The 25,401-nt window shown below is 35.5% G+C and overlaps 1 protein-coding gene across 1 annotated transcript in view; it reads right to left on the reverse strand.

Moving 5' to 3' along the window:
• Nucleotides 1-25,401, reverse strand: part of FAF1 (Fas associated factor 1) — a 152,625-nt gene that overhangs the window by 67,356 nt on the left and 59,868 nt on the right. The window contains exon 8 of the mRNA XM_058843358.1: nucleotides 5,899-5,985. Coding sequence (XP_058699341.1) covers nucleotides 5,899-5,985 — 87 coding nt within the window. The remainder of the gene's footprint in view (nucleotides 1-5,898; nucleotides 5,986-25,401) is intronic.

The following is a 25,401-nucleotide window of genomic DNA, read 5'->3' on the forward strand; positions in this document are numbered from 1 at the left end:
CCAGAGGCTGTATTCTCTAAAAATAACAATTATAAAGTCTTCCCAGTAGGACAAAAGGCATTATCACTGGCTGACAGAGGACTTTGGAGCAAACTTGGGATATGCTGAAACCAATACAAAAGTTGCAAACATCTAAGGAAAAAACTTCAGTCCTTTTAATTACACTCTGTGTTTGATACACACTCTGAATAGAGAGTGAAAGCACTGGTCTGGATAGAAAAGGAGCCCAGAACACGAGTTTGGATATGCCTGGTATATTGTTTGTGGGGATTCTCCTTAAGCCCTCCATGACAAAGGAAAAAAGCTCCACACAGATCTGCTCTTCTAAAGAAAATATCTATACTTCCAGATGGGAGGATTGCCTCAGCAGAACATCACTGCTGTGGCTATGGAATCATCAGAGAATAAATGCCCTAAAGTCAGCTGCACTCCCCTCTAAATACACTTCTCTGAAGCCTCTTTCTTCCCCAAAAGATAGCAGATTAACAGAAGCACCTGCTCTCAAAGCTGAAATTTTTATTTGCTCAGTTACAATAAACTGGCTCACCAGAACAGTCACAAACCAAACCCTTACTCCCTCAGCTACTCCCAATATGTATGTCCCATCTTCTGCTCTTAAGAACACGAGAACAGCCTTAAAACTCTATTATTTTATTGACTATTTAAATTCATGCATTTAATGAGTTCTAAAAACCAGAACTCCTTTTCCTGGGCACTAAGAAAGGCGCTTTTAATTTTCCCCAACTTCTGAGATCACGGCTACTGCATCCCAGCTATCCTTACATCAAACAAAGCATGGAGTACATTTCCCTTTTCCTTTACTTCCATGATCTCTAACAACTAAGAACAGGAACATTAAAACTACTCCACAAGAAGCAAAAGTGCCAGCAGAACACGGCAAACTTTTTTTCTCCCTCAGAACCTACTGTGGTGCTGAAAATTTAAAGTTCATGGGTTTGGGGGGTTTCCTCTCCTTTTTTATTTGCTGTTTTTCTGAGGGGGGTGTTATTGTTTGAGGAGTTTGGGGTTTTTTTAAGTCATAACCACTAGACTGACATGAATTTTTTAATATAATGTACAAGGGGATTTACTATAATGATAAAAGTACAATTTTTAGCACTTCTGTAAGACTCATTACCACACAGTAAGGAAATTAATCCTTCCCAAAACCAATATGGTAAGTGTAAGACACTTCAATTGAGTTGTCTTGTGTCTTAAAATTGGACAACCCTAAATAAATTTGCCAGTGACAAAACAGCAAAAACTTAACACAGAATTGATTAACTCTGACAAGGTAATTTTTACATCCATGAAATTAGTTCAAATCACTTTATCTTAGCTTTTATAAATGAAAAATAGTCAAGGGGGTGGGGTTAAAAAAAAATGGTGAAGACCCATAGTAAACTCCTCAGTTTTTCTGGGGAAAGGACATAATTCATCATACTCTAATCCACATAAAAGCATCCAAGCAAGCCTTAAGTCAAAGTCAGAATGTCATCTAAAACAAAAACATTTAGGACCTGCTTATTAAATTATTCAGTTACTTTTATATTTCTTAATGATGAGTAATATGCTGCTTCATAGATTACTATGAACTTCCAAGACTGAGAGGACTGTATAAAAATTTTCATTACTAAATTGAGATTATAGTATAAATGTGAAATTGAAACTTTACCATATTCCTGAACCCACACAATAAAACAGACTTCAAGTATTCTTCTATGTATCTAAAATATAAGGATCCAGATCCACTCCAATACTCTACTGCAAGTGAGTGATGAGAATCACAAAATGAAAGTAACACACAAAGTAATTAATATTACAGACATCGCAAATTATAATTATGATACTTTTACAAGGGAAAAAAGTGAAACATTTTCTAATGAGGTATGTATTATACCTTAAAAATAGCAAATTTTACTTCTGATTAGTAGGCACTTGCTCTGTCAGGACTATCCATTCTTTACTCAGTCAGCTCCAGAAGGAAGACTCCAAATGATGCAGTAAAGGCAGACATGGCATCCATTACAATTAAACACTCAGTGAATGCAAACCTCACAACTTGTTTTCATATCACAATGACAGCATGTGGTAATGAACTTTCTGTTAAGAACTGTTAAGACCTGGAAAGGGAAAGAAATATATACTCCCAAATACTAATTACTCAGATGCTTAATACTCAACCTCTTCAAAAACCTGGAGATCAGCCAAAAAGTGTCATAAATGGTTTCACTTTGTACCAGAACCTTATTTACCAGCATTCTTAATTTCTATTTGTGCAGACGCCGTGCTTAGTATTTAGCGATGAAATAGCTAAACATAACAGCAATGCTAATTAGATCATCCAGAAGCATATGAGATTTTTTTTTATAGCTCAAAATTGTCTATTAAATTGAGCCAAGGAACGTCAACCACATCTGCTACAGCCACCACAGAAGGGAAGGTGGTCCTGTTCACAGGGGATAAAGGTGGTTGTGTTCAAGGGATGATGCAGACCCTCAATGTGTCGGTGGCAACACATCTGTCCTGCCTGAAATGTGACTGTTCAGCACCACAGCTGAGTCACTTGTCAGTGTGCACCTACATCTGCCCAAGCAAATATCCAATGGCTCAGCTACACCATGAAGAAGCAGAGATACTTGATGTGAAAGGAGGATTCAAGGTCTCGACCAAGCGCACTGCTTTGGGAACAGGCGGAAGGTTGGATGCTGAGTTCCCCTGGATGGGATCCATGTGCCAGGGCACAGCTACAACACTGGACACTTCATCTTCTGGCTTTGTCTCTCTCCCCTTTCCCCTCCTCAAACCTCACCCTAGAACTTTTACAGAAAATGCAGAAATATGTTCCATTTTGACAAGCTCACTGTCGTTACTTACAAAGAAGCAAGATTTCTCACTGCTGTGCTGAAACGATTTAAAACAATGAACCAATTAAGAAAAAAACCTGTAGCTTAAATACCAAGAATAAAAAGCAGCATGAAAGCAACATCTCTCCTTCTTCCTCTATTGGGTGTTGTTCTCTGCTACCAAAATACCCCTGAAACATCACAGACAACAACTCACTCTACTGAAATAAATCAAAACCCAGTGACCTCAGGGGGGGAAAAATATTTTTACCTCAAACATACACATGGTACAACTAACATCCAAAAAGTCACTCATACATATAAATAAAATCACATTGCTTCCATGCAAAAACTGTACCTAAAACATCACCTGCAAGAGATCTGAGATTTCTTTTTTTTTTTTACAGTGAACACATATTTGAAAATTGCTCATTCCACTTGATACTAGTGGTAATTAAGAGTGAAAGTCTAAAAGTTCAGCCAATAGAGAAAAAAAAAATTGAATAAATTTCAGGAATTTTACTAAATTATTCTGGCATGGCTCTCATATTATAAATTCTGCAATGCTGAGATTGTTACAAAATCCAAAATAAAAATTGAGAACATATAGTGAATGTATTTAAAGCAAAGTATAATTATGGTTTTTTATTTTCTAGGATTATTTTCAAGACTTCACTGTATATGCTATATGTGCAAAAATAGATAAGTTAACATTTTGAATATATTTACTTTTTTTTTTTTAAAAGAGTGAGTTAAAACTCATGCATTTACTTTGAACTTTAATGAGCAGAACAGATATAATTTGTGGCATTAAAGTTATTCAGGCTCGATAAAAGCTCCAACTTGTCCTTGCCGAGCGGTGAAACGAGATTTGCGCGGCCTGTGTACGCCTTGTTTCCCACAATCAAACCGTCACAGCACGAAAACATTCTCCTGCACGGGGAGGTTTTGATACCCATTTCCCTGGTGCAAGTGTGCAAAAGGATCTGAAAGAGTTATTGACAATTCATACAGTATCCCATATTCCATTAGGTAGTACAAGCAGAGAACATATCTTAACTCTGAAGGGAGACGAAGCAACAATGTTTTAAATTACTATTGACTCCACTAAATTTCCTGATAATGTCAGAAGACTGCAGTCTGGCAGGTTCATAAGAGACTCAAGATGATACAGGAATCCAATTATGCCAAGTCTATTTAGTTGTCCTGTTTGCTAAGCCAAAGGTTAACGAGAACTGCACTGAAAAAACCTCCTGTGGTATTACAAAGTATTTCTTATGCTGCATAACATGCAAATGAAAAAGTATTTTAATCAAGTCTTTTTTTAACTCTTTAATTGCAATGGGGTACCCTACAAGACAGCAAATTAAGAACTCATGATGGAAAAAGTGATCTTAAAATTTGCCACTGAATTCAAGAGATCATAATTAATTACTAAAGTAATTATTACCAAATATTTTTAATTTGGAAAAAAAAGTTCAGATCACAGGAGCATATATAGTCACTGCTATCATTAAATCTTTATAAATAGTAAGCTATGGCCTCTAATTTTAGACAGAAATTAATTGTATTTTTGTTGGCAACACACTCAAATCTGTTTACACAGCTGACAAGTTCCAGCTCCACCAGACTCGAGCAGTGAGCTTTGAGGACTCGTCTGCTTCAGAGCAGATGACTCAACATTCACCAATTTCATTAAAGATGAAAAGGGGCAAAATTCACCTGCAACAATGTCACTTGTGAAAAAAGACTTAAAGCAGATTCATGCATTTTACATATGTGAGGTATTCTATTCAAAAGAAAGGGAGGGGGAAAAAAATATGTGAAAATCTAACAGCTGTGGGAAAACAGATTAGAAGTGTTGAGCTTCCAATTCTTTTCTGGGCTAATGTAAACTCATAAAATGTTAAAATGGATCCACATTTCAAAGCCTGTAATCACCACATGACACCATTCTGTTTTGCCCTCGAATACATGGACTGAGATTTACCCACCTTTCTCAAATTTAAATAATGTTTCTGCAAACACCACCACAGATGTATTTTACACTGGAAATTCAGACAGCTTTTGCCTTTTGATTTGGTTTTTTTTTTAATTGGCATAAATCCTTTACCCAGAGCAAAAAAAGGAGCAGTCAAATTCAAACAGCAATTCTCCCTTTACCAGAAGAGAGCAGAAATGGACAGGAAAATAATGCAAAGATAATGGCAATATGTAAGAAAACAAACTCCAAATCCATTTTCACTTCATAGAACATTCAAATTCAATAAAATACTTAATTTTTCTATATTTTTCTCAGGTCACAAGATCTGCATACAACATAACTACATAATTATTTAACCCTTTTAGGCATTTTTTTAGTGGAGAAGTTGGGGTTTTGTCTAAAGAAAGGCAGACCTCACCAGCTGGCACTGGGAACATGCTAGCAGAAGAAAATTTCCTGAGCAAAACTGAAAGACATGCTGCAAAACACACTGTAAGGATGAGCATGCAAGGAAGCAAGTCTAACATTTAATGGGATACCGCAGGTAAGTCCCACAATTTCATGAATTTGTGGGCAATTCTGAGTCAGTGGATTCTGTCACTGGTGGTGATCCCCTCACTGATTCCAGCAGGAACAGCTGCTCTGAAGCCAGGCAGAGGCTTGAGCATGAACTGGGTGAGCTAATGTACTGTGAAAAATATTTAATGTGCACTCAGAGCACACAAAAATCAGGGCTTTTTGCCTGAAGTTCAATCACTCAGTAGAATTCAGCTTCCAAAACACTGAGCAGTCTGGAATGTCTTCAGTCTAGGATGTCTCCTTGCTTCAGTCTAAAATGTCTCCTTTTTGTGTGAAACACACTCTGAACCTGATACACAGGAATCATTTCCCTAAGCTTCAGTCATGCAAATCTTGAGCATTTGTACCTTCCATGACAAAATTCTGAATGTGTGCAATGTTAAGGTTCTGCACATGAGACAGTAAATGCTACTGAGTGATTCCAATCACAAATCCATGTAAAATCTGCCTTTTCTAGGAAGGAATGAGATGAGAAGCAAAGGAACTCACCGAGTCGTCCGTGGCAGAAGGTGGCCAACCTTCCCACAGCTGGTGACGGACAGGGATACTGGTCAGGTCATACACATTCCGCTTTACCTGGAAAATAAATAAAAATAAATCAGAACTTGCTCTAAAAAAGGCAGTCAAATGGCATTGCTTTCATCACAGTCCCAAGATTTTTATTTTTTCTGGTCATTGTAAAACTGGTTCCTTCAATGCTCCTAGATTCAGATGTGGTCAGCAGGTTTACACAGCCAAAAGCAACTGAAGAAACTGAGTTGAAGAAAAAAAAAAAAATCAGATCTAAAAATTACCACTCAAAATGATTTATTATTACTTCAACATTTAAAATGTGCAAAAAAAAAATATAACGCAAAATTTTCAAGTAAAGAGCATTACAAAGTATTGAAAAAAGTTAAGGGAAGCAGAAAGTAATAATAAAAATTCTGCTGCATGTTTTTCTAGTTAATTTTCACCTGAACATATTGGGTGAAAATCTTATCAAATAAGAAATACAACGAGTTTTGCATAAGTTTCTTAAATCCAAAAAAAAAAAGAGTATATTAAACCTGAAAATATTAATTAATAAGCACATTTTCAACTAAGACAACACATTTCAAATATTTATTAACCAAATGCTAAGTAACAATTTTTTATATCAACTCTTTTCTCGTGCTATTAAATTAGAAGTCACTACTGTTCATCATGTCACATGATGGTTAACAGAAGGAAGGGAGGGAGGGAAAAAAGAAGAGAGAGTTGAAAGTTTTGAATACAAAATACAAGAGTTATAAAACTCTTTGCATGAAAACATTACCTCAGAAAAGCAGGCAATTTTTATCAGACTTTGTGATAAACTATTATTTAAATCACAGAAAGATGTATTTTGGTACTTAGGATAGCAAGTGGTATCTAAAATTTTGAATAATTTCTTACATCTGAATATAAAGACTGCACAAACAACATAAATATTGCCCAGCAGGACCATGACTGTGAACAATAAAATGTTCCAGTGAGCCATGGTGGTTTTTCACAGGAATCACAGAATGGTCTGGGTTGGAAGGAACCTTAAAGACCCTCTCATTCCAGCCCCCTGCCCTGGGCAGAGACTCCTTCTACTCCACCAGGTTGCCCAGAGCCCCATCCAACCTGGTTTATTTTTTGTTTGCCTTTCATAAAACTGCTGCATGGGAATACAAGGTCTTCCCACATTTTCAAAGGTCTAGACAGATCTCAACAACCTATATTGCATCCAGAAAAACATTCTCAAAGAGATAAAAATAAGTTTTGATACTTTTAGATAATATTTTGTATGACCAATCTCTAGGCAAAATATCTGAGCAAGTGACAAGTTCTGCATCCTGGTTTTGGCTCTGAGAGAGCTGCACAGTCCAACACTAACAAACACAAGAACCCATTAAACCAAAAGATATTAGATAATATTTGACTTAAAGCAAATGACAAGGCTACTCCAAAACCTGTCCTTTGATACCTTCTTTAGATTTTCACTTGTTTACTTGTCAACAGGAGACAAACAGCAATTAATTGTCTAACTTCTGCTATGAGAATTACTAAAAGTTCCATTAAAAAAATTAAATGTATCATATTATTGCTGTCAGCAGGAAAAAATCTTTGAGCTAGCACCATGCCTGCAGTCTGGTGTGCTTACCCTGAGTTAACAACTTTTCAGAACAGAAAAATAGCTTGCAATAATCAGAAAGAAAGCTGAAATTTACCAAAATGGTAAATGCTAACATAATCCATTTAGATGAAGGTTTCATAGTCCAAAAATGAATGAAAGATGATTCTACACTACCATTCTTAGGAAGATAATACAGTAAGAGAGGAATTTTATACCATTTGATCCTACCTATTAATTAGTACTTGACATATCTTCAACACTGAAGCACAGTTGAGTTTGACCCCAGAGTAAAGTAATATAAACATATGGAAAGTACATATGCTCCCTCTAAAATTCATCATTTATTTTCAGTACAGGATATATATGAAACATCTGGCAATAGATTTTAATCTAAAAATAATTTTGCATAATAAAATAGCACCAAAACTCTTTCCCTGGATCATCTTTAGAGACAAATGCTCCAGAGTTCTTTTCTTTTAAATTCTGCACAACAATAAATGAATGAAGAATACATGTGCAGACATTAAGCAGTGAAACAATTGTTCTAATCACTGTAAAGATCCTAAGGAGGGTGAGGGACAAGGCAGGGATTTTCACACATATTCTTCCTCAAAATGTTGATTTGGGCCACATTATTCAAAAGATTCTTAATGGCACGAGGTTGTCAACAAATACCCACAACTGAGACAATTCAGGGCATATTGAGATCCAACACAAAGTACAGTGCCCTTACTGTATTTTCACATCTTCCCTTCAATTATTGTTGCTCTTTCTCATTATTTTTAGTACTACTACAGTTATTTGATGCTAATAAAGTGCCCCTTAAGAAAAACTATGAAGCACTGTCTCACATTTCTGAACAGATTTCATACAAAGGCTATGCAGATAATAATATCAATACTATCAGTTTAAAGCTTTCTGAATATAAATATTCTGCACAGGTGAGTGGGAAAGAAGAGCTTCAACTTATTCTCCAAGAGTGTGATACAATCCTTCCAACTCTGGAGTCTGTGTCTCACTGAAGAAAGAAAGTTAGACCATGTGGGTTTCTTACCTGGCCATTTCAGCATCGTAACAAGCTGAGCTTGGATTTTTAGCTCAGATTTGTATTCACTGTATGTTTTAGAATCATTAAAATACCTCTCCATTTTTTCCTAAAACTGGTAAATTACATGTACACATGATAACCTTCATGTTAATGTTGGTTTTGTTCAGGAGTTTTTGCAGGGAGACTGACCTGGGAACCGTGCTTCAATTAAAAAAAAAAATTAAAATTATATTTTAACTAAAAAATTGAAACAAGAACACCGAGTCTTTAAGACACAGAATACTGAAGTATTCATCAGCAATTCAAGTGGACTTGATTTTACTGCTTCCTCATAGTGTCCTTGATGGCTTTGTAAAGAAATGTTGCTTCATACTGACCCCACAACCCAAAATGTAACAATCCTGATCTGTGTGTGATCACGAGAACACAGTTCTTGCTGGTTTAGTTTTCTTGCATTAAAAACCAGGATAAACTGTCCCTGTGAAATATTTATTTTCCAGCTACACACCAGAAATAATATTATTTTCACAATATAAAACTCTAAAGTGCGCTATTTTTAAATAACAAGTGAAACTTATTTACAGAAACATGGGATCAATAGGACTACATAATATTGTTTTCAAAAAGCCTTCAGAAGTAAAAATAAATAACTCGGAAGTCACATTCCTCAAATTCCCTTTTAATTCCAAAATACAACAGAAAGGCATTATGAAAAAAACAGTATTTCCCTTCTTTCATTAACTCATCTGTAACTGCACTGAATTCAATAACATTCCTCTGCTATTCTAAGCTTGAAAGGCATGCTCGGGGTAAAGTGTTATGTTGGTATAAAGCACAATGCCAGACTGATGTGCTGGACAAAAGTGATCAAAGTTGAAGTAATTTTAGCCAACGCACAAGTATTCTGCTGCATTATTCTACCAGAATGACATCTGTTGAGCAACTCGTCACAAAATAAACCAGTTGTTATAGGCAGGCCTGGCTGGCTAGGGGACCATGTAAGACTGATTAGAGTAATGTTTGATTAAACAAACTGCTTGAGTTAAGATCATAACTGGATTTGGAATTCATGCCAAAGTAGTCCTCTTTCAAACAACAAGCCACAATCAATTATTTAAGATAAAATAAGCTTGCTTTTAAATAATGATTTGATTTTTGGTTTCTTTGATATTTAGAGCACTATTACGAAAGCAGACTGTAAAATGTTTTAGAGAATAGAGTATTTACCAATTGAGTATAGAAAACCCCCTTTTCTTCATTAACTGACTTAATTTCAGTTTGAAGTAAAAAATTCCATGAGGAGGAAAAAGTTCCAAAGATTCATATAAAGCAGAACTGTGAACTGCTCCTCCACTGGGTCTATAAAAATCCACAGCCACACTCTTCACACAACAGAAAAAAGTTAGCACAGTAAATGGACCAAGTCTGTGTTAAGGATTTTACTTATAAATTCACTTGGCATTGAGAGGAGGATCAAAATCTTTATTGTCTAAAGCAAACTCTCAATTGCAGTGCCATCCACGGAGCTACATTTATAGGCAAACTTCTTGGTCCTGCACTTTTGATCAGTTTGAAATAGGAATTGGTGGCATTGTCTTTGTGCAACCCAGAATGTCTTTTCATAATGTTCAGATGCCATGGTGACTGGCACATTACTATGGCAGCCACCCTTCAGATTATCATTTCCAGAATATAAGAGATCATTTAAAAACAAATTAAAGGCACATCTATTTGGTTTCACTACTCAGCTGTAAACAGTATCAATACAACCATTTAAACAGAAAAAAAAAAAAAAAAAAAAAAAAAGAAAAAAAATAGCCCATATATTTCAGATGCAGTCTTACTTGGAAAATGATGTATAATTCCTGCATAATGCCCTGCCTTGCTTATATACTGATGCTGGAAAAGCATGTGAAGTTTCACCTTCAGCTCATTTTCAGTGGTTTTAAAAGGGAGTTAAAATATTAAACAACTTCTGATATTTTAAGAAAACCCACATGTCAAAGTAGCCAACACAGGAAACTTCCCAGCTAGAGGCAGTCTTACCTTCCTATCTTTCACTGGTTTCTTTAAACAGATGAACATGTTGCTTTGAAAGTAAACACAGAAGATACACTTTGTTTGCAGATATGAAGCTAATCCAACATTCAAAGTCCTGCCACATTCATATTAGTAAGGATAAAGTGAAGCAAAATGTACCACAGGGCAAAAAGTCTGCAGCAGGTACTGTGATGACAACGACCTTCTGGTGATTGCACATAGCAGAAAAAAGCAGCTATTTTCTCATCTCTGAATTAGAAAAATCTGAAACCTACTCTCAAAGTTCTAACACTTACTAAATGATTAAAAAAATTAATTTTATGCTGAATCATCCAAGAACTGTCATGCCTCAATCTGCACCTTTGAATCACAACAAATCACAACAAAGTTTAACACTAGTCTCCCTCAGGCTGTTTTCCGCTTATGCAGGTACAAAGTTAAGTGAAATAATGTACATAATGAACTTTTGTTAGTCTTATTATTAAATATAATTTATGCAAAGCTGTAAATTGGCTGAGATGCTAAAGACTGTTCCAGGCACATAGGCAGCATGAAAGACAGTGCAAAAATGAGTGCATGAAAGGCAGACAAAAGGAGCAATAAAGTCAGAGGACTGTGAGGAATGTGGAATGTGAGTTGGGGGATGCAGGGAAATGAGATCAGATGCAGACAGTCCAAGGTTGCACGGGGCACTGATGGTACAGCAGAAATCTTGACTTTGACATTGTAACAGAGAAGTCAAGACAAGTAACCAAAAGTTTTAGGGGACAGCAACAATATGGATGGGGCAGTGCCAGGAAGAACTCCAAAGTAAGCATAAGTGTTTTGGTGAAGAAAAATGGAAAGAAAAGAGGTAAACCCAGCTAAAGTGATAGACTTAAAGATTATAGATGAAAGCCTTTATCATCTCTGCCAGCCAAAATTCCAACAGATAGCAAAGAGCACTGGGAATCTGGCTGGAATAGATGGGAAGCAGGGGAAGAATCAACCAAGTTTCTAAGCATGGAGAAGCATCAAAGGTGATATTATGGTGAATTTGAAAACATAATGACGTTATCAACAGCTATGAGCAAAAGGACTGGTCAGATAAAAGGGTGATTTCAGTTAATTGTGAGCTAATGGGAATTATTAAAAATACAGAGATGCAAAACTAGAGAGAAGGAATTTCTGAATCAGCACCTCTGCCACAACCTATTGCAATAGATTTGGTCCACAGTAACAGAAAAACACAAGACACAAAACGAATAAGGTAGGAGGGAAAATGACAAACCAGAACATTTAAAAGGTTTTCATAGTAGAGAAAAAGGATTTTGCATTTTATTAGGAAAAGGATTTCACAAGCTGATGGACAAGCAAATTTCTTAACTTCAAAAGTAATTTTTAGCCAGCTAAAATCCCACAGGTAGGATATATTCACATATAGTAATGTAGTGCACTGTGTGAGCCACCACTAACACCCAAACCAGAACTCTCAGGTTCCTTTACCCAAGACTCATTTAAGGGAAAGGTTCGAAGTCTGTTCCACTCACAATTTTGCTTGTGTTCTTTTATTTCCAATACATAACACAATAAACTATACTAAAATATTTTTAATAGGCTATTATTTAAATAATCAAATTTTAATTTTAGTATAAGTTTTACTTTAGAAATAATAGTGCAGTTCTAAAGACATCAAATGATAACCTGCCTCTCCTAGCAGCTGCCTGAAGCTTAAATTACAGAATGCTTCCAATTAATGAATTAAGATGTCAGGATTGGGCTATTTTTAAATAACAGCATCTGCTTCTCACAAATTTTATACCACTGAAACTCTCTAAGGAAGACTCACTATGCTATTTACATTTACACATATTCAATTCACTCTGTTGTAATCTAAAGGAAAAAAAGTACACTTTCAATGTAAATATTTAAATTCTATACTGGATGCAAAAGAAAACCTCACCTGCCCAAGCCTATCAGCCAAAAGTCATTCATGATTCAGCACTTTTATAAAATGCACAGGAACTCCACTGTGTGTTTTACTAAAATACATTTTCTAATTATTTTTTTATTTCATAGCTCTTCCTTTTAACTACTATTTTTGATTTTAATATCTCTGAAAATATTCAGGTATGCTTTTATTAAGTTTTCCCACTTAGTAGGTAAAAGCTTTGAAACCTTGTTTCTTATTTAATGCAGAATAGAAATGCATTCTATTCTAACATAATTGACTTTAATTCAATGTCCAAAATATATTACTTGCTTATTCTATTACGAAAAATAAAACTGAAACAAATAAAAGCATCAAAACACACATAGCTCATGAAAGTGGGATTCTCTTCCCTCTCAGGACTGTTTCATTTTCAAATTAAAAGCAATATGCAATTTCAGGCCTTCCCAAAGGGCTCTAAGAGAACCTGAATGTCCACTGTACATCAGCCCCATACAAAGCAAAATTCATCAGTGAGTTACAACACACACAAAACCAATAGCAAATTTTATGCCAAGTTTTTGTGTACCACTTTCCTAAAATTAAACATATTTCATGTACAGAAATGCCACTAATGCATCCAACTTTGAAGTATATAAAACAGTGTTTGAACCCAAATAAACTCAGTTTAAACTATGTCAAGAATGGGTTGCATTGTACTGTAGCACTCAGTAAATACTGAGCCAGTATCTTCATTAAAAAGCTCGATGAAATTGTTCAAATTAACTCAGATCTGGAAAATAATGTGCAATTTTTTTGGTGACATTTTGCTGATAAGAGCTCAAACCAAGATTATATAATATTAAACATGGAGCAAATGTATTTTCTGATGTTTCCAATTCTTTCATTTCAGTATTTAGAAGAGAGTTTGAAGTGCATGAATTTTGCCTCTCAGGGTTGAAAAAGTGGAGTACGAACTTCATGTACCTTGGGATTAAATGAATATTTTAATGTAAACACTAAATTCAGTTGGAGAGATGAAGCAAGGAGAAGCTGATAACTACTTTGACACATTAAGGTAAGTAAATGCAAAGTTAATGTATTACTTGGCTATTATGCATTTTAAAATGGGAGAGGGAGGAAAACTTTCAGAAGAAAGAATCGGTGAGCAGACAGTAACCTTAACAGAGAGATGATTCACCAAAGCAGTTTAATAAAATCATTTGGGGAAAAGGAGGCACTAAATATGAGGAATTAGCACTTACAGCCTCCTTCCCCCAGATTTACATCCATCATAATGTGTCATCAAACAAAATTAAAAAAAAAAACCCTATTATTTCCATTTCATTTATATCAATTCTTGATGACTACAGCTATTCCAAATAACTCTTGTGAAATACAACTGGCAAACTTCAAATGTCCTAAAAAAATAACCTGGTTTTTCCTTAGCTAGTTGGCTGTGCTCTGTCCTCTTGTTCTACAGCTGTGACATTCCTTCTATGACACCACCTACTCTCTTCACAGCCTCACTGAGCAGCTGTATTTCTGAGCTGCAACACTTATTCAAATAATTTTTGAAATTTTTGTCAGCCAGGAGTTATCAGAAGTTCATCCACTTTGGGAATGACCAGGTTATTTAAAAATTCAGTAAGTGCAATTAACATTTAAGATTCATTACATTTTATAAGTTTTTGCAAAGAAGTGTTGGGCAGTTTCAGCAATGGAATTAATATTGTGAATAGATTATTTTAATAGATTTCACCATTATTCATATTTCATTATCCTCTATTTCATTAATTTGAGCTCATATTTTAAACCTCTTTTAAACCAACCCTTCTTGGATGTAATTTGACCTTTTTTAATGGATCTGTGTGGCTGTCTTACCATTACAACCTACAATAAAATGGCTCATAAGGTAACACTAGTAGAATTTTGGCCAAAACCTGCAAATTTTGAAACAGAAAATAAAAGCAAGGCTATAGTTAGACTTCACTGAATCTTCTGATGTGTGAACTTCTGATTGCCTCATGCAATACATATACATATGTGTGTGTGTATATATATATATATATGTATACATACATACATACCTATAACCTAATCTGAAAAGATGGGTGCCCCAAGCACATGAGATGTTCTCTCAAATATTTAGCAAGGTATTTTCCCAACCTCAGCTTCCTGTCCAGACAATTCTGGGAATTAATCTGAGTTCTCTTCAAGCTATCAGACACTACTTTTTGCCATTGCTTTGGATCAGCCTTTTCATGGGCTGCAGCACGTGGCAAATGTTAAGTACATTCACACTATTATATTATACAGTATATTAAAATTCTATATATGGCTGTCTGGCTGTCTTTAAAATGTGGGTTTAATCCTCAATGCCTCAGTTTTCTGACAGTAAACATGCATGTTTTAATTCTGTAAAATAAAGAAACCTCTTTGCTGATCTCCATCTTTAAATCCCTAAAATCAACTATCCTTCTAGAGCAGCATTATTGCTAAATGCAAGGTACAATCTTCTGAAGTTGATGCTGAAGTTCCTGGATGCTGCTATATGGCCTGCACTGTGCAAAGGTTCAGCTCACATAATTATTATTATTCATTGCTTGTAGTGCCTAGGAGACCTAATTGTGATAATCCCCTCTGAACTTTAAACAGCATGACCCTTTGATTTTTTTTTAATAGAAGGTTAAAAGAAGAAACAAATTCCTATAGAAGGAGAAGGGAAAACACATTATTAAGAAATTGGGGCAAGAAATATGAGTATTCAAAAAAAAAATCATTTTAGCAGCACACAAGCATGAGGTTGAAATGGGGTATGAAAGAATTAAGAGTGTGAGCTAGCTGTGACATTAGAGATTGAAAGGAAGATGTGATTAGGGTTAAAAGAGATCAAACAACAAAGACTTACTGCCAAAACAATTTTACAAATTTTTATTTGAAAACGCCTTAAACACTTCTACCAACAAAATAAAAGTGCTGATAATACCTAAAGTTTGTTTGTTTGATTGTTTGATTGTTTGACATGCACTGACACAGAAAATATACATTTTGAAGTCCTAGCTTGTTTTTCCATTCAGTAGGAATGGTCATTTGAGAAAATACCACTTATTAGCTACCAATATGACCCAGCACTGCTCCGTGGAAACTTTTAACTGCCCTCTGTGCACATTATGAAAGAAAACAGGCAGCTGCTCCTCAGGCATCCTTTACCAGATCACCATCAACAGACAACTACCCTTTTGGCAAAACATTCAGGTGCAATATGCAGGGTAAATAGAGTTTCTTATATTTTTACACCCAAGGTCCCAAATCCAGTTGATTTTATGTCCTGAAACATCAAGAGATTGCCAGGTACCTTGATAATTACTGATCATGAAGCTAAGTATGTGCCAAGAGCATTAACTTTGATCCAAGCTATTCCAAATTGGTATGAAAACACAATTTCAACTATTAAATACACATTGTGTCCATCCTAACATCTCTCAGACTTCCCAAAAGATACTGACACTACTGGTCAATCATAAAATATGAACTAAAGATGGGAAGTAAGAAAAAAATCTGCATGTCTGCTACACAGGTTTGTTTCCCACCTTGTCCACATCACTTTTGCATATCTTCAGTTATAGCACAGTGACTCTGGTGGATATAGTCAGACTGCCACTCATAAGGACATTAAAGATTATTTCTAGGGTCTGAATCATCACTGGAAATAAAAGAGAGAGTCAATGTGACTCTTGCAGTGGAAAGAAGATCTGTTACATTTTCACAACTGTCATGTTCAGAACAAAAAAAAAAAAAAATAGACAAATATATTTCTAGTCAAACACCCTCATCTTCATTTTGAAAGTAACTGGTCTGCAACAGCCCAAGTATAATAAATACATAAAGTGGTCTTTGGCCACTTCCCTATTCAGAAATATTCAGGGGTTTCAAAAGTAATCACTCAAACCAATGAATGGTAAAATAAATGGTCATTTTAGGAACTAGTAAGGAGAAGAATGGAAGTTACAGGTTCAATTCTTACTGCATTTAATCATAGCAAAGAGCTACATGTAGATACATATAAGGGGAAAGGGGGGAAAAAAACCCAAACAAAAAACTCCCACTCAAAAGATTCTTTTCACTTTGGTTCAATGAGAGAAGGAATCCTACTTCCTCCCCCAAATCTTAGATTACGACTCCAGGAAATATGCTCCTGAACACATTTTACTGATTAGCAGTATTTTCCTCTACTCCTACCCAACTACATTTCAAAAGAGAAACTGATTCAGTTTCAGTCTTAAAAAATGCATGAACCACATTTGCTTCAGAGCAATCTTTATTTTAAGTGATAAGCCTACCAGTTTTGGTGTAAGAAAGAGAACATCACAAAATCAGTATTTTCTCATCTGTTTTTACTTGTTCTCTAGACAATCATTAAAATAAACTTTTGGGAGACCATGTTTTCTTGCTCCTAAAGACAACATAAAATCTATTCCAAATTTCTGTAAATGGCCAATAATTATAAAGTATTTACAAATTTACACATTATATGAAAAATAGTTCAATCTATTAAATTTGTGAAGCAAAGTACCACAGCCATGCAGAGAGTTGGGAAGCACTTTCACATAAAGAAATTCTCCAGTACCTCTAACTTCAGTTTTTTACATCTCTCTTCCCCCTCCACTTTTACACTTAAAGGTCACAGCAAACCTGCTGCTTAGGAGAAGTGGGCAGACTCGATCTGCAGCACTTTTATTCCAAGGGCCAGCACATGAGGTGCATCTAAAAAGGAAGATGAGCCACAGACATAAAAGGTCTTGTGAATTACATTAATTTCCCAAAGCAAAAATTAAGGGCAATGTGCATTTTCTCTGAAGATTCTCTGGTATTATCACTATAAAAAGAGAAGATGGGTCATCCAGAAACCCACCAGTGCTCAAGTGCTGACTTGCTTGGTTCAATTCAGTTGTTGGTATCAGGTATGTGTCAGACTTCCACTGAAAGCTCTGGAAGAAGTCAGCTCTGAAGTAAGCTGTGACATCTTTTCTCAGTCACTCTAACTATGAATTTAATACATTTTTTGATGTGGTTGTATTTGAATAGATATTCTATTCATGCTATTCTGAATTCAGGTTAAACTATAAAACAATGTTCATTGAGCTGTCAGTCAAATTTCTACTAACAAAAACATTTCTGGTATCTCCTCCATTTCATTGTTGTGTCTACCAAATCAAAACTTCCTTAGGGGTTTTTATACTGACAATATTCAGAAGTATTTTGAAATTAATTTCTGCTTTAACAATAAAAAAGAATTGCAAACCTTCACAGTGGTTTTTAAGAATATCAACATACACACATCAGTTACAAATACAGTTACTAATATTGCTACATTTAAGGTATATGCATGTAAGGAGCCTGATTATACTATTAACAATCCCCTCTCCTATATGCATATACATTTTTAGAAAGAGAATTCAGTCTATTTAACAATTCACTAACAAAGCTATTCCTTAGCTCATCCCTGCCATAACCTGCTCTATTCAGAAACATATGGGAAAAGACATTAAATAACCAGTGAAAACCATGGACTTCTGGTATTAGTGCTACACATTGCATACCCCTATTCATTATTCCACCTCCCTTGTTTAATCTATCATTAAGACTCAGTGACCCTACACTAAATTTAAAGCAGATCCTTCCTTCCTCCCATGCCTAAATTCACATACTTTTCTACTTGGGGATGCCCTCAAGTATTAGCCACTCTACAGGGTTTCTCTAATCTCAGCTCTGAACTATGTTGTGCTATAGAAGCAAGAAATTGCTGGTTTACATCTTTAACTATGGAATCTTCCACCCAAAAAATCCCCTCCTTTACTTAATAAGATAGAGGAAAATCTTTCATGTAGAACATATTTAACATGTTTAAAAATGATATATTCTCTTCTATATGATGTAGAATAGAAGTTATAAAGTATATTATTTTAAAGCAATGTTTCCCTCAACTTGTGTCCCAAACATAATTTCATTTGAAACAATTTTAAAGCTTTCAAAAGTTTATTGTCACATCATAGAAAAGCTAGATCTTTATTTGTATTCAAAGTCAGTATGAAACAGGTTTCTAATAAACAAACTAAAAATAAAAAAGAAAGAAGGTGACCAAATATCAGGTATTAGACTTGCTTTTATTTTTAACATAGGAACTAAAAACAAAACAAAAAAGAATATTAAGACCTCTACCTCTCTCTTTGAACTGATAGTTCTCAGTGAAACAGTAATGGCAGTACAGGTGAAAACAAATCATGAGTTTTCTGAATGAGGGACAAGAATCTTTGTTGTTACCACCTATAGTATTTGCCAACTATAACCCTCCCTTCCTCTTCCACAATAAGGTGAACATTGATCTGCACCAGGATTTTAAAAACTTAGAGACACTAAAACTGAGAGTGAAGCAGAGGTGAAATTCCATTGAGTTAACAAAATGAGTCAGGCAGAGGTACAATCCAAATATAGATTTTTATGTCTACCAGAAGAAGCCATACAAATTTGTTTTGGTTTTGTGTGTAATACTACTTGTGGTCAATTTAAAAATGTTCAGCCAAATTTCCTCGAAAAAATAAAATAAAGTTGAAAAAAGCAGCTGCAACCAGGCCAAAAAGCCCAATCTGCATTCTCTCTGGCTCTTCTTTTTTTAATTTAAGTCTTTTCCCCAAACAAGTCAGTACTTGAACAAGTATACATGAGTCATAAGTACTTGTAGAATACAAAAAGTTGATGGAAAAGCAAATTAGTAAGGTTCAAATTGACAGGTTATCAGATACCAGAAAAATATTAGGAACAGTTAAAATAAACACACTAAGCCAAGAACAACACTAGAAAACCTGAATTTTAAGTTCTACACAGGTGCAGACATGGGAAGATGAAGGGAAAATGTTACTGGAGAATGAAAATAAACAGTAACTGTGAACTCTATAGATCAATTTGAAGACAAAAATTATCTGGAGGCCTCTCAAGTGAGGAACTTTTCTTTACAAACAGAAAGACTTCTATGAAAAAAAAGAAGTGCTGCTAATGCCCCAGTCCTGCAATCTCTGGTTCAGGCATTTTTTTTGAACTGGACTGGCTTCCAGACCTGGACTGCCTAAATTAAAAATATAAGTAGTTTCCAATATTGAAGTCTACAATATTGAAATTACATTTTCCTTTAGAATTCCAAAATACTAAAAGAAAACTACATTATCTTGTGCCTCTAAGAGGAGTGCACAGCTGAGTCTTTCTCAATGCAATGAGTTTATTCACTGCATCTTCATCAGCAGCCACCTTCATGAACAGCCTGGCCTGAGTGACCCAGAAACACACAAAGCTGGTTCATGATGGAGGAGTCAGTATTTCTTGAATATACAACTAAATGTAATTTCATTAGTGTTTGACCAAAACACTACAGGAGTTACCTCTTCTGCAGATTCCAGTCTTTACAAAGCGCACCATTCATTTGCTGCAGAGCAACAACAGAAAACGTAATGATCACTTCAGAAAATGAGCTAATATAAAGCTATTCTGACCATTTTCACTATTCTATCGTGTAAACTTGTCATCTCTCTGAAATGGAAAGACTTGAATAAAGGTTAACTTAATTAATTAAACATACATATTATTTCCTCCACATTTTTCAGTCTTAGCTTGACATGTAATTCTATATCTATTAAATAAGCAGTGAACACTGTTCCATCTAATGAAAAAAAAACTTAAATTACAGATTAGTGAATCTCAGCAACTCATTTTCCTCAAAACACCTCCAATACTGCACAGAATTAACATAGTCTCCATCACAATTCCTTTATCTAAAATAAAACTAGAAACTATGTATTACAAAACAAGATTCACAGATAACAAATATTAAGATCTGAAAAGATCCATTCGGCTCAAATTAACACATTTCTATAAATCAAAGCAAAATTCATCCTCACGTTCATTCCTGTTACAGAATTGTCACCTCAATAGCCAATAAAAAGAAAGAACTAATGAGGTATTTCAGTATCTCCCAAAGAAATATTTTCAGCTCTGTTTTTCTTTTAAGTGCTTGAAAGGAAAAGAGTAATGAATTGCTCCCACACAGTCTTTTTATTATTCTGTTATAGCAACAAGAGAGTTACACCGAGTCTTTATTTTTCACATAGCCCAAGATATTTTTTTGTCTCCCTGCAACAATGACAAAGGAAGCAGACCAGGAAGGACAATTATTTATCAGCACCAGGGAGGTGCTGATTGAAGCAGTAAATGTCCTTGTTTCTACTAATGGCTGATAGGGTGAGATGACAGATTTTTTGGGTAAGTGATATCTGAGTGCTCTACACTAATATCTAGACAACAATCTAATATACCTTGGCAGTAAGTTTCCAAAACAGACAAGGATCTATACTTCTACCAAAAAACAGGTCATCCAGCTGTATTTTGTGGAGTTTCCAGCACTACTTCTCCCTATTAGGATGAACATCCCCTACTGGAGCCAAGCAAGCATCCTCTATGCCTGAAAGCAGCCACATTCATCAATTCAATTCTCATGGATTTGAGATGGGGAAGACAAATCTGTTGAAGTCCAGCAATAACAAGCTGGAAACTTGAAAAAAGGACTGAGATTTCAGTGGTCACTCAGACCTGCACAGAGAGTACACTCTGCACCTAAAGTGTTTCAAACAGGACAGTGAAATCATAATCACTTCTTTTATGATCTACTTGAGAATACTTAGAACAAAGTTAATTAGAGGCACATCCAGTGGCTCAATGTATATAACAGGCAGGCTAAAGAGACTTAAGGACTAGAATAGATTTATTAGCACTTTTTTTTGTTGTATGTGGAACTAGATCAGCCTTGAGTAACCACAACCTGGACAGTTTTGAAGAGATTCTCCCAGGTCACTTCTCAGAAATTTTACAAACCAATGGGACACAGGACCCTTGAGCACTCACACAGATGCAGAAGAAGGGAACAGGCCAAATGCCTTCCAAGAGAGAATTCAGGTGTGTGATCACTTTTTAAAGTGTGATCACCACCATGACACTGTGGTATGTGAGGCCTAAGCACTATCAATACTATCAATAGCAGCTGAAAAACATTTCATAAAGAGCTTGTGATCCCTCCAGTGAGCTGTCACTCACCCACCAACCATCAGAAAAGGGTCAGAAAGCTATGTATGTATCCAGCACATGGAAGGCATGAATGATGACAGTAAATTTGGTGAATTTATGTTGCAGCCTTGTGTTTTTAAGTAACATGTGCAAGAACAGCAGTTCTGACTCAATAAGAACCAAAAAAAGTTCAGTTACGATGTACACAGACAGGAATCTGGCAAAGAATGACCTCCTCCAGCAACAAAACCAGCTCAGTAACATTAAAACTCTCCAGGTGAATGGAAAAACAAAGGCTTTTGGACACTCTGTTTTAAAGATAAGTATCAGCATCTTGTATTAATTTTGGATATTTCAAATAGTTTCTGTAAAATCCTCTTCCCTTGAAATAAGAGGCCATTACTAAAGCCTCTTTAGTGGATTAGAAGTCCCAGAAAAGGTTTGCCTGCAGATGTCTTACAAAAACCAATTCCTGAAAAGCAGCAGGAGAACACATGACAGGGATGGCAGAAAGCCAACAAAAAGCTAAGAGTGTGTCATGGTGTCACAATGACAGGCATTTTAAACTGTCATTCCAGATCAGGAGAAATGGGTGTAATCTGTCACCAAAGCTATGGAGGAAATGGAGAGATGAGATTGGAAGGGAAATAAGTCACTCCTTTCCAATATTTTCAAACCTGTTTGAAAGTATGGACTGAGAGATCAGCTATTAAATGGCAGCTCAGCTATGGTGGCTTTGGCAGTGATGGTAACCTAAGGACTCTACCATGATTTGCAAGGAAGTGGTGGAAGCAGGAAGTCATTCAAAGACACCTGCAGTTAGTTCTGCCACACGTCTCTGACCTTGCTGCAGACTCTGAAAGCATGGAATCAATCTATGCCTGAAGAAAACCCTCAGTTATTCACTGAAACTCAAAAGTTCAGTTATGTAAGTGATGAAAAAAAATCCTGTTTCTAGATTTTGGTATACAGGTAATATCAGAAAAACAGGAAGCTTCTGTTTTTATCACCATCTCTTTGAGACTGATATTCCAGCTCTGATCCTTGGAAATAGGTCACTAAAAGACTTTGAGGATATGCTAATGTTACCTTAAAAATGCTTACAGCTGCATATGAGACATTAGCCTTGAGAAAGATGTAAAATTTACCTGTAAGAAAGCTGCAGTGCCATCCAAATGAACAAGATGAACAAGAGTAGAAATTACAACCTTACACTTTTGTTTTTCAGTATCTGTCTCTGATTTAGAAGATCTTAAGGCATTTTTACAGTGCAGGGATAGAGGAGGATAGAAAAGCACATTTCAGAATAAAAAACTGTGTAGAAATACTTGCAAATTAAACGCCTCTTTTTACTTTCTTCAGAGCTTTCCTTTCAAAAAAGAATCAATAAAGCTTCAGAAGAGTAAACCATGTGCAGTTTGTTCTTCCTGCATCAGCATCAGTGCCAATTAAATTCTGAACCTTAAATCTTTATTGTTTCCTATTAGCTGCTAACTAGAAGGAACACTGTGATTTTCTGAGATCCCAGGCTGAGACTTGTTGTAGCAGCAGTTAGAAAAAAAAAATGATCTTGTTTTGACTTGTCTGCTGGGTAAACTTGACATTGAAGCTACACGGTGGAAAATAAATACATAATACCAAGATGTTAATTTTACAGCAACACTTAACTCTTGTGACCACAATTAACACTCAGGGAGGGGAAAAAAAAAGCCATTGACAGGTCTGCCTGGCTCCTGTTTGTGCACTGCTTCCCAGGCTCCTCTCTGAGCAGTGGCTCAGCTCCTGCACCAGCCAGGCTGGCACTGACCCCAGGGGCTGCCTTCAAAGCAGCACGAGGGGAGCAGGATGGCAGGGAGATAAATGCAGCTGTAAAATGACATTGACTCCCAGCTAGGATCCAAAACAGAAGTCTAAGAGCAAAGGGTTGCTGAGAACAGCTCATCCTCTCCTCCTCCCTCTCCCACCCTCAAGCTCTGCGAGGAGGGCAGGACATGAGCTCCACAGAATAACAACAGTTTTTTGGGAACTACATCCAATTTCTGAGGCAGAATTTGCCTTCAAATTATTTCAATTCAAACTACAAGGTCTTAATTTTTTATACAATTACTAAAAAAGGTGCATTTGGGGAATAAAGCTACGCTTGTTTTGCATCAACACCTCTCCAAATCCCTCACTCCCTGAGAGCACAGAACTACTGCTGCAACACTGAACTCCTCCAAAATACCATGAACCTCATGATATGTTGGAGTATTCTTACATCTCTTCTAGAACAGTGACATTTATCACTACACTAGAAAAATAACCAAAAAGAAAACCCCAAGAAGTCCATTTTATGGAAGAACATGGATAGCATGCTTAGAGAAATTAATAGCGTGAGCATGTTTCTCTTTATGATATGAACACTAAACTTCCTAGTAATTTCTAATGTATCAAGCTATTACTTTCTAGCAATTCCTAATACTACACTTAAATTAGCAAGCAAAGAAGAAAGTGCAGAACAGACTTTTTTCATCTTATTCCAACTTCAATACAGTAAGCTGCCAATGATTCACAAATGGGAGAAGAAAAGAATGCAAGGAATTGAGAAAGAGCTTTTAAAAAAATCTGAGAAGCTTGTTTTTTGGGGTTTTTATTGGTCTGTGGAACCATCCAAAGTCAAAAGATGGATCCAAAGTCCCTTTTGTTGAAGAAGAAAGTCATCATGGAAAGAAATCCCTGAGGGACATTAAAACCTTGAAGAACATGCCAGCTTTTTTTACTTATTCATTAACGTAATAAAGGTAACAATTTGCTACATGAAATCAGTAAAGACTGTGAAATCAAAATGGCAACCTCAAGAAATGCCAGCTAACTACTGACCAAATCCTACCAGCTTCAAGGACATAAATGCCTATCAAACCTTAATAATTAAGTAATAAATCCCTTTAAATCAATATATTTGGAAGACTAATTCAAAATTATTAAAGAAGCAGATAACACTCCAAATTAAAATACAGAGCACATAATATGTAAACATCAAGCACAAAATATTATTAATTGTTATATACTTCTCATGTATTTGCACTACACTCATATTTCAAATGCAAATATTAATTTGGAGAGAAATACCTACTGTATATGCACACACTGAAACAGTTTGCTCAGCTATACTGCATCAATGGTTATTTGACAAGTTATAGCACCACAAGCTGCTCATTTACATACTCAGCTACTCTCTGGTTTTTCCTTGAGAATAAATTAATAAAACAACTATTTGACAGATCCATACTAACAGCTTCTCCTCTGAACCACAAGAATACTCATAGTTATGCAAATTCAGTGTATAAAATATACACCAACAAAATGACATCAAAAATGTAAAAAGAATTCCTGTCTAAATCCTAAGAATGTATAATATTTTTAACTATGACAATTAACACCAGCAATAAAAGTTGAGTTGATAGAAAGAATTTCCATTTCATATTCATATAATAATTAGTGAATATTCAGTTTCTGAAATATTAACGTGCACTATACTGACACACAAGAAGAGTTTTCAGGTATATTTCAACACACAAGCATTCTGAAAAAAAAAAAAGCATAAAAAGAACAATACTTTTAAAGTTTCAGATTACAGTATTTTTTTTCTGTATTGCATTGTGAGGAGAAAATAGTATTTAGAAAAGTTAGGCCTGATATTGATATTTCATTTAAACAAGTAGAATGCAGAAATTCTTACAACTGTTTTCATTAAAACCTGCAAAGGTCAATAAAACAGAAGATGAA

This window comes from Poecile atricapillus, chromosome 7 (assembly GCF_030490865.1).
Source record: "Poecile atricapillus isolate bPoeAtr1 chromosome 7, bPoeAtr1.hap1, whole genome shotgun sequence".
In the NCBI taxonomy this organism is placed as follows: domain Eukaryota; kingdom Metazoa; phylum Chordata; class Aves; order Passeriformes; family Paridae; genus Poecile; species Poecile atricapillus.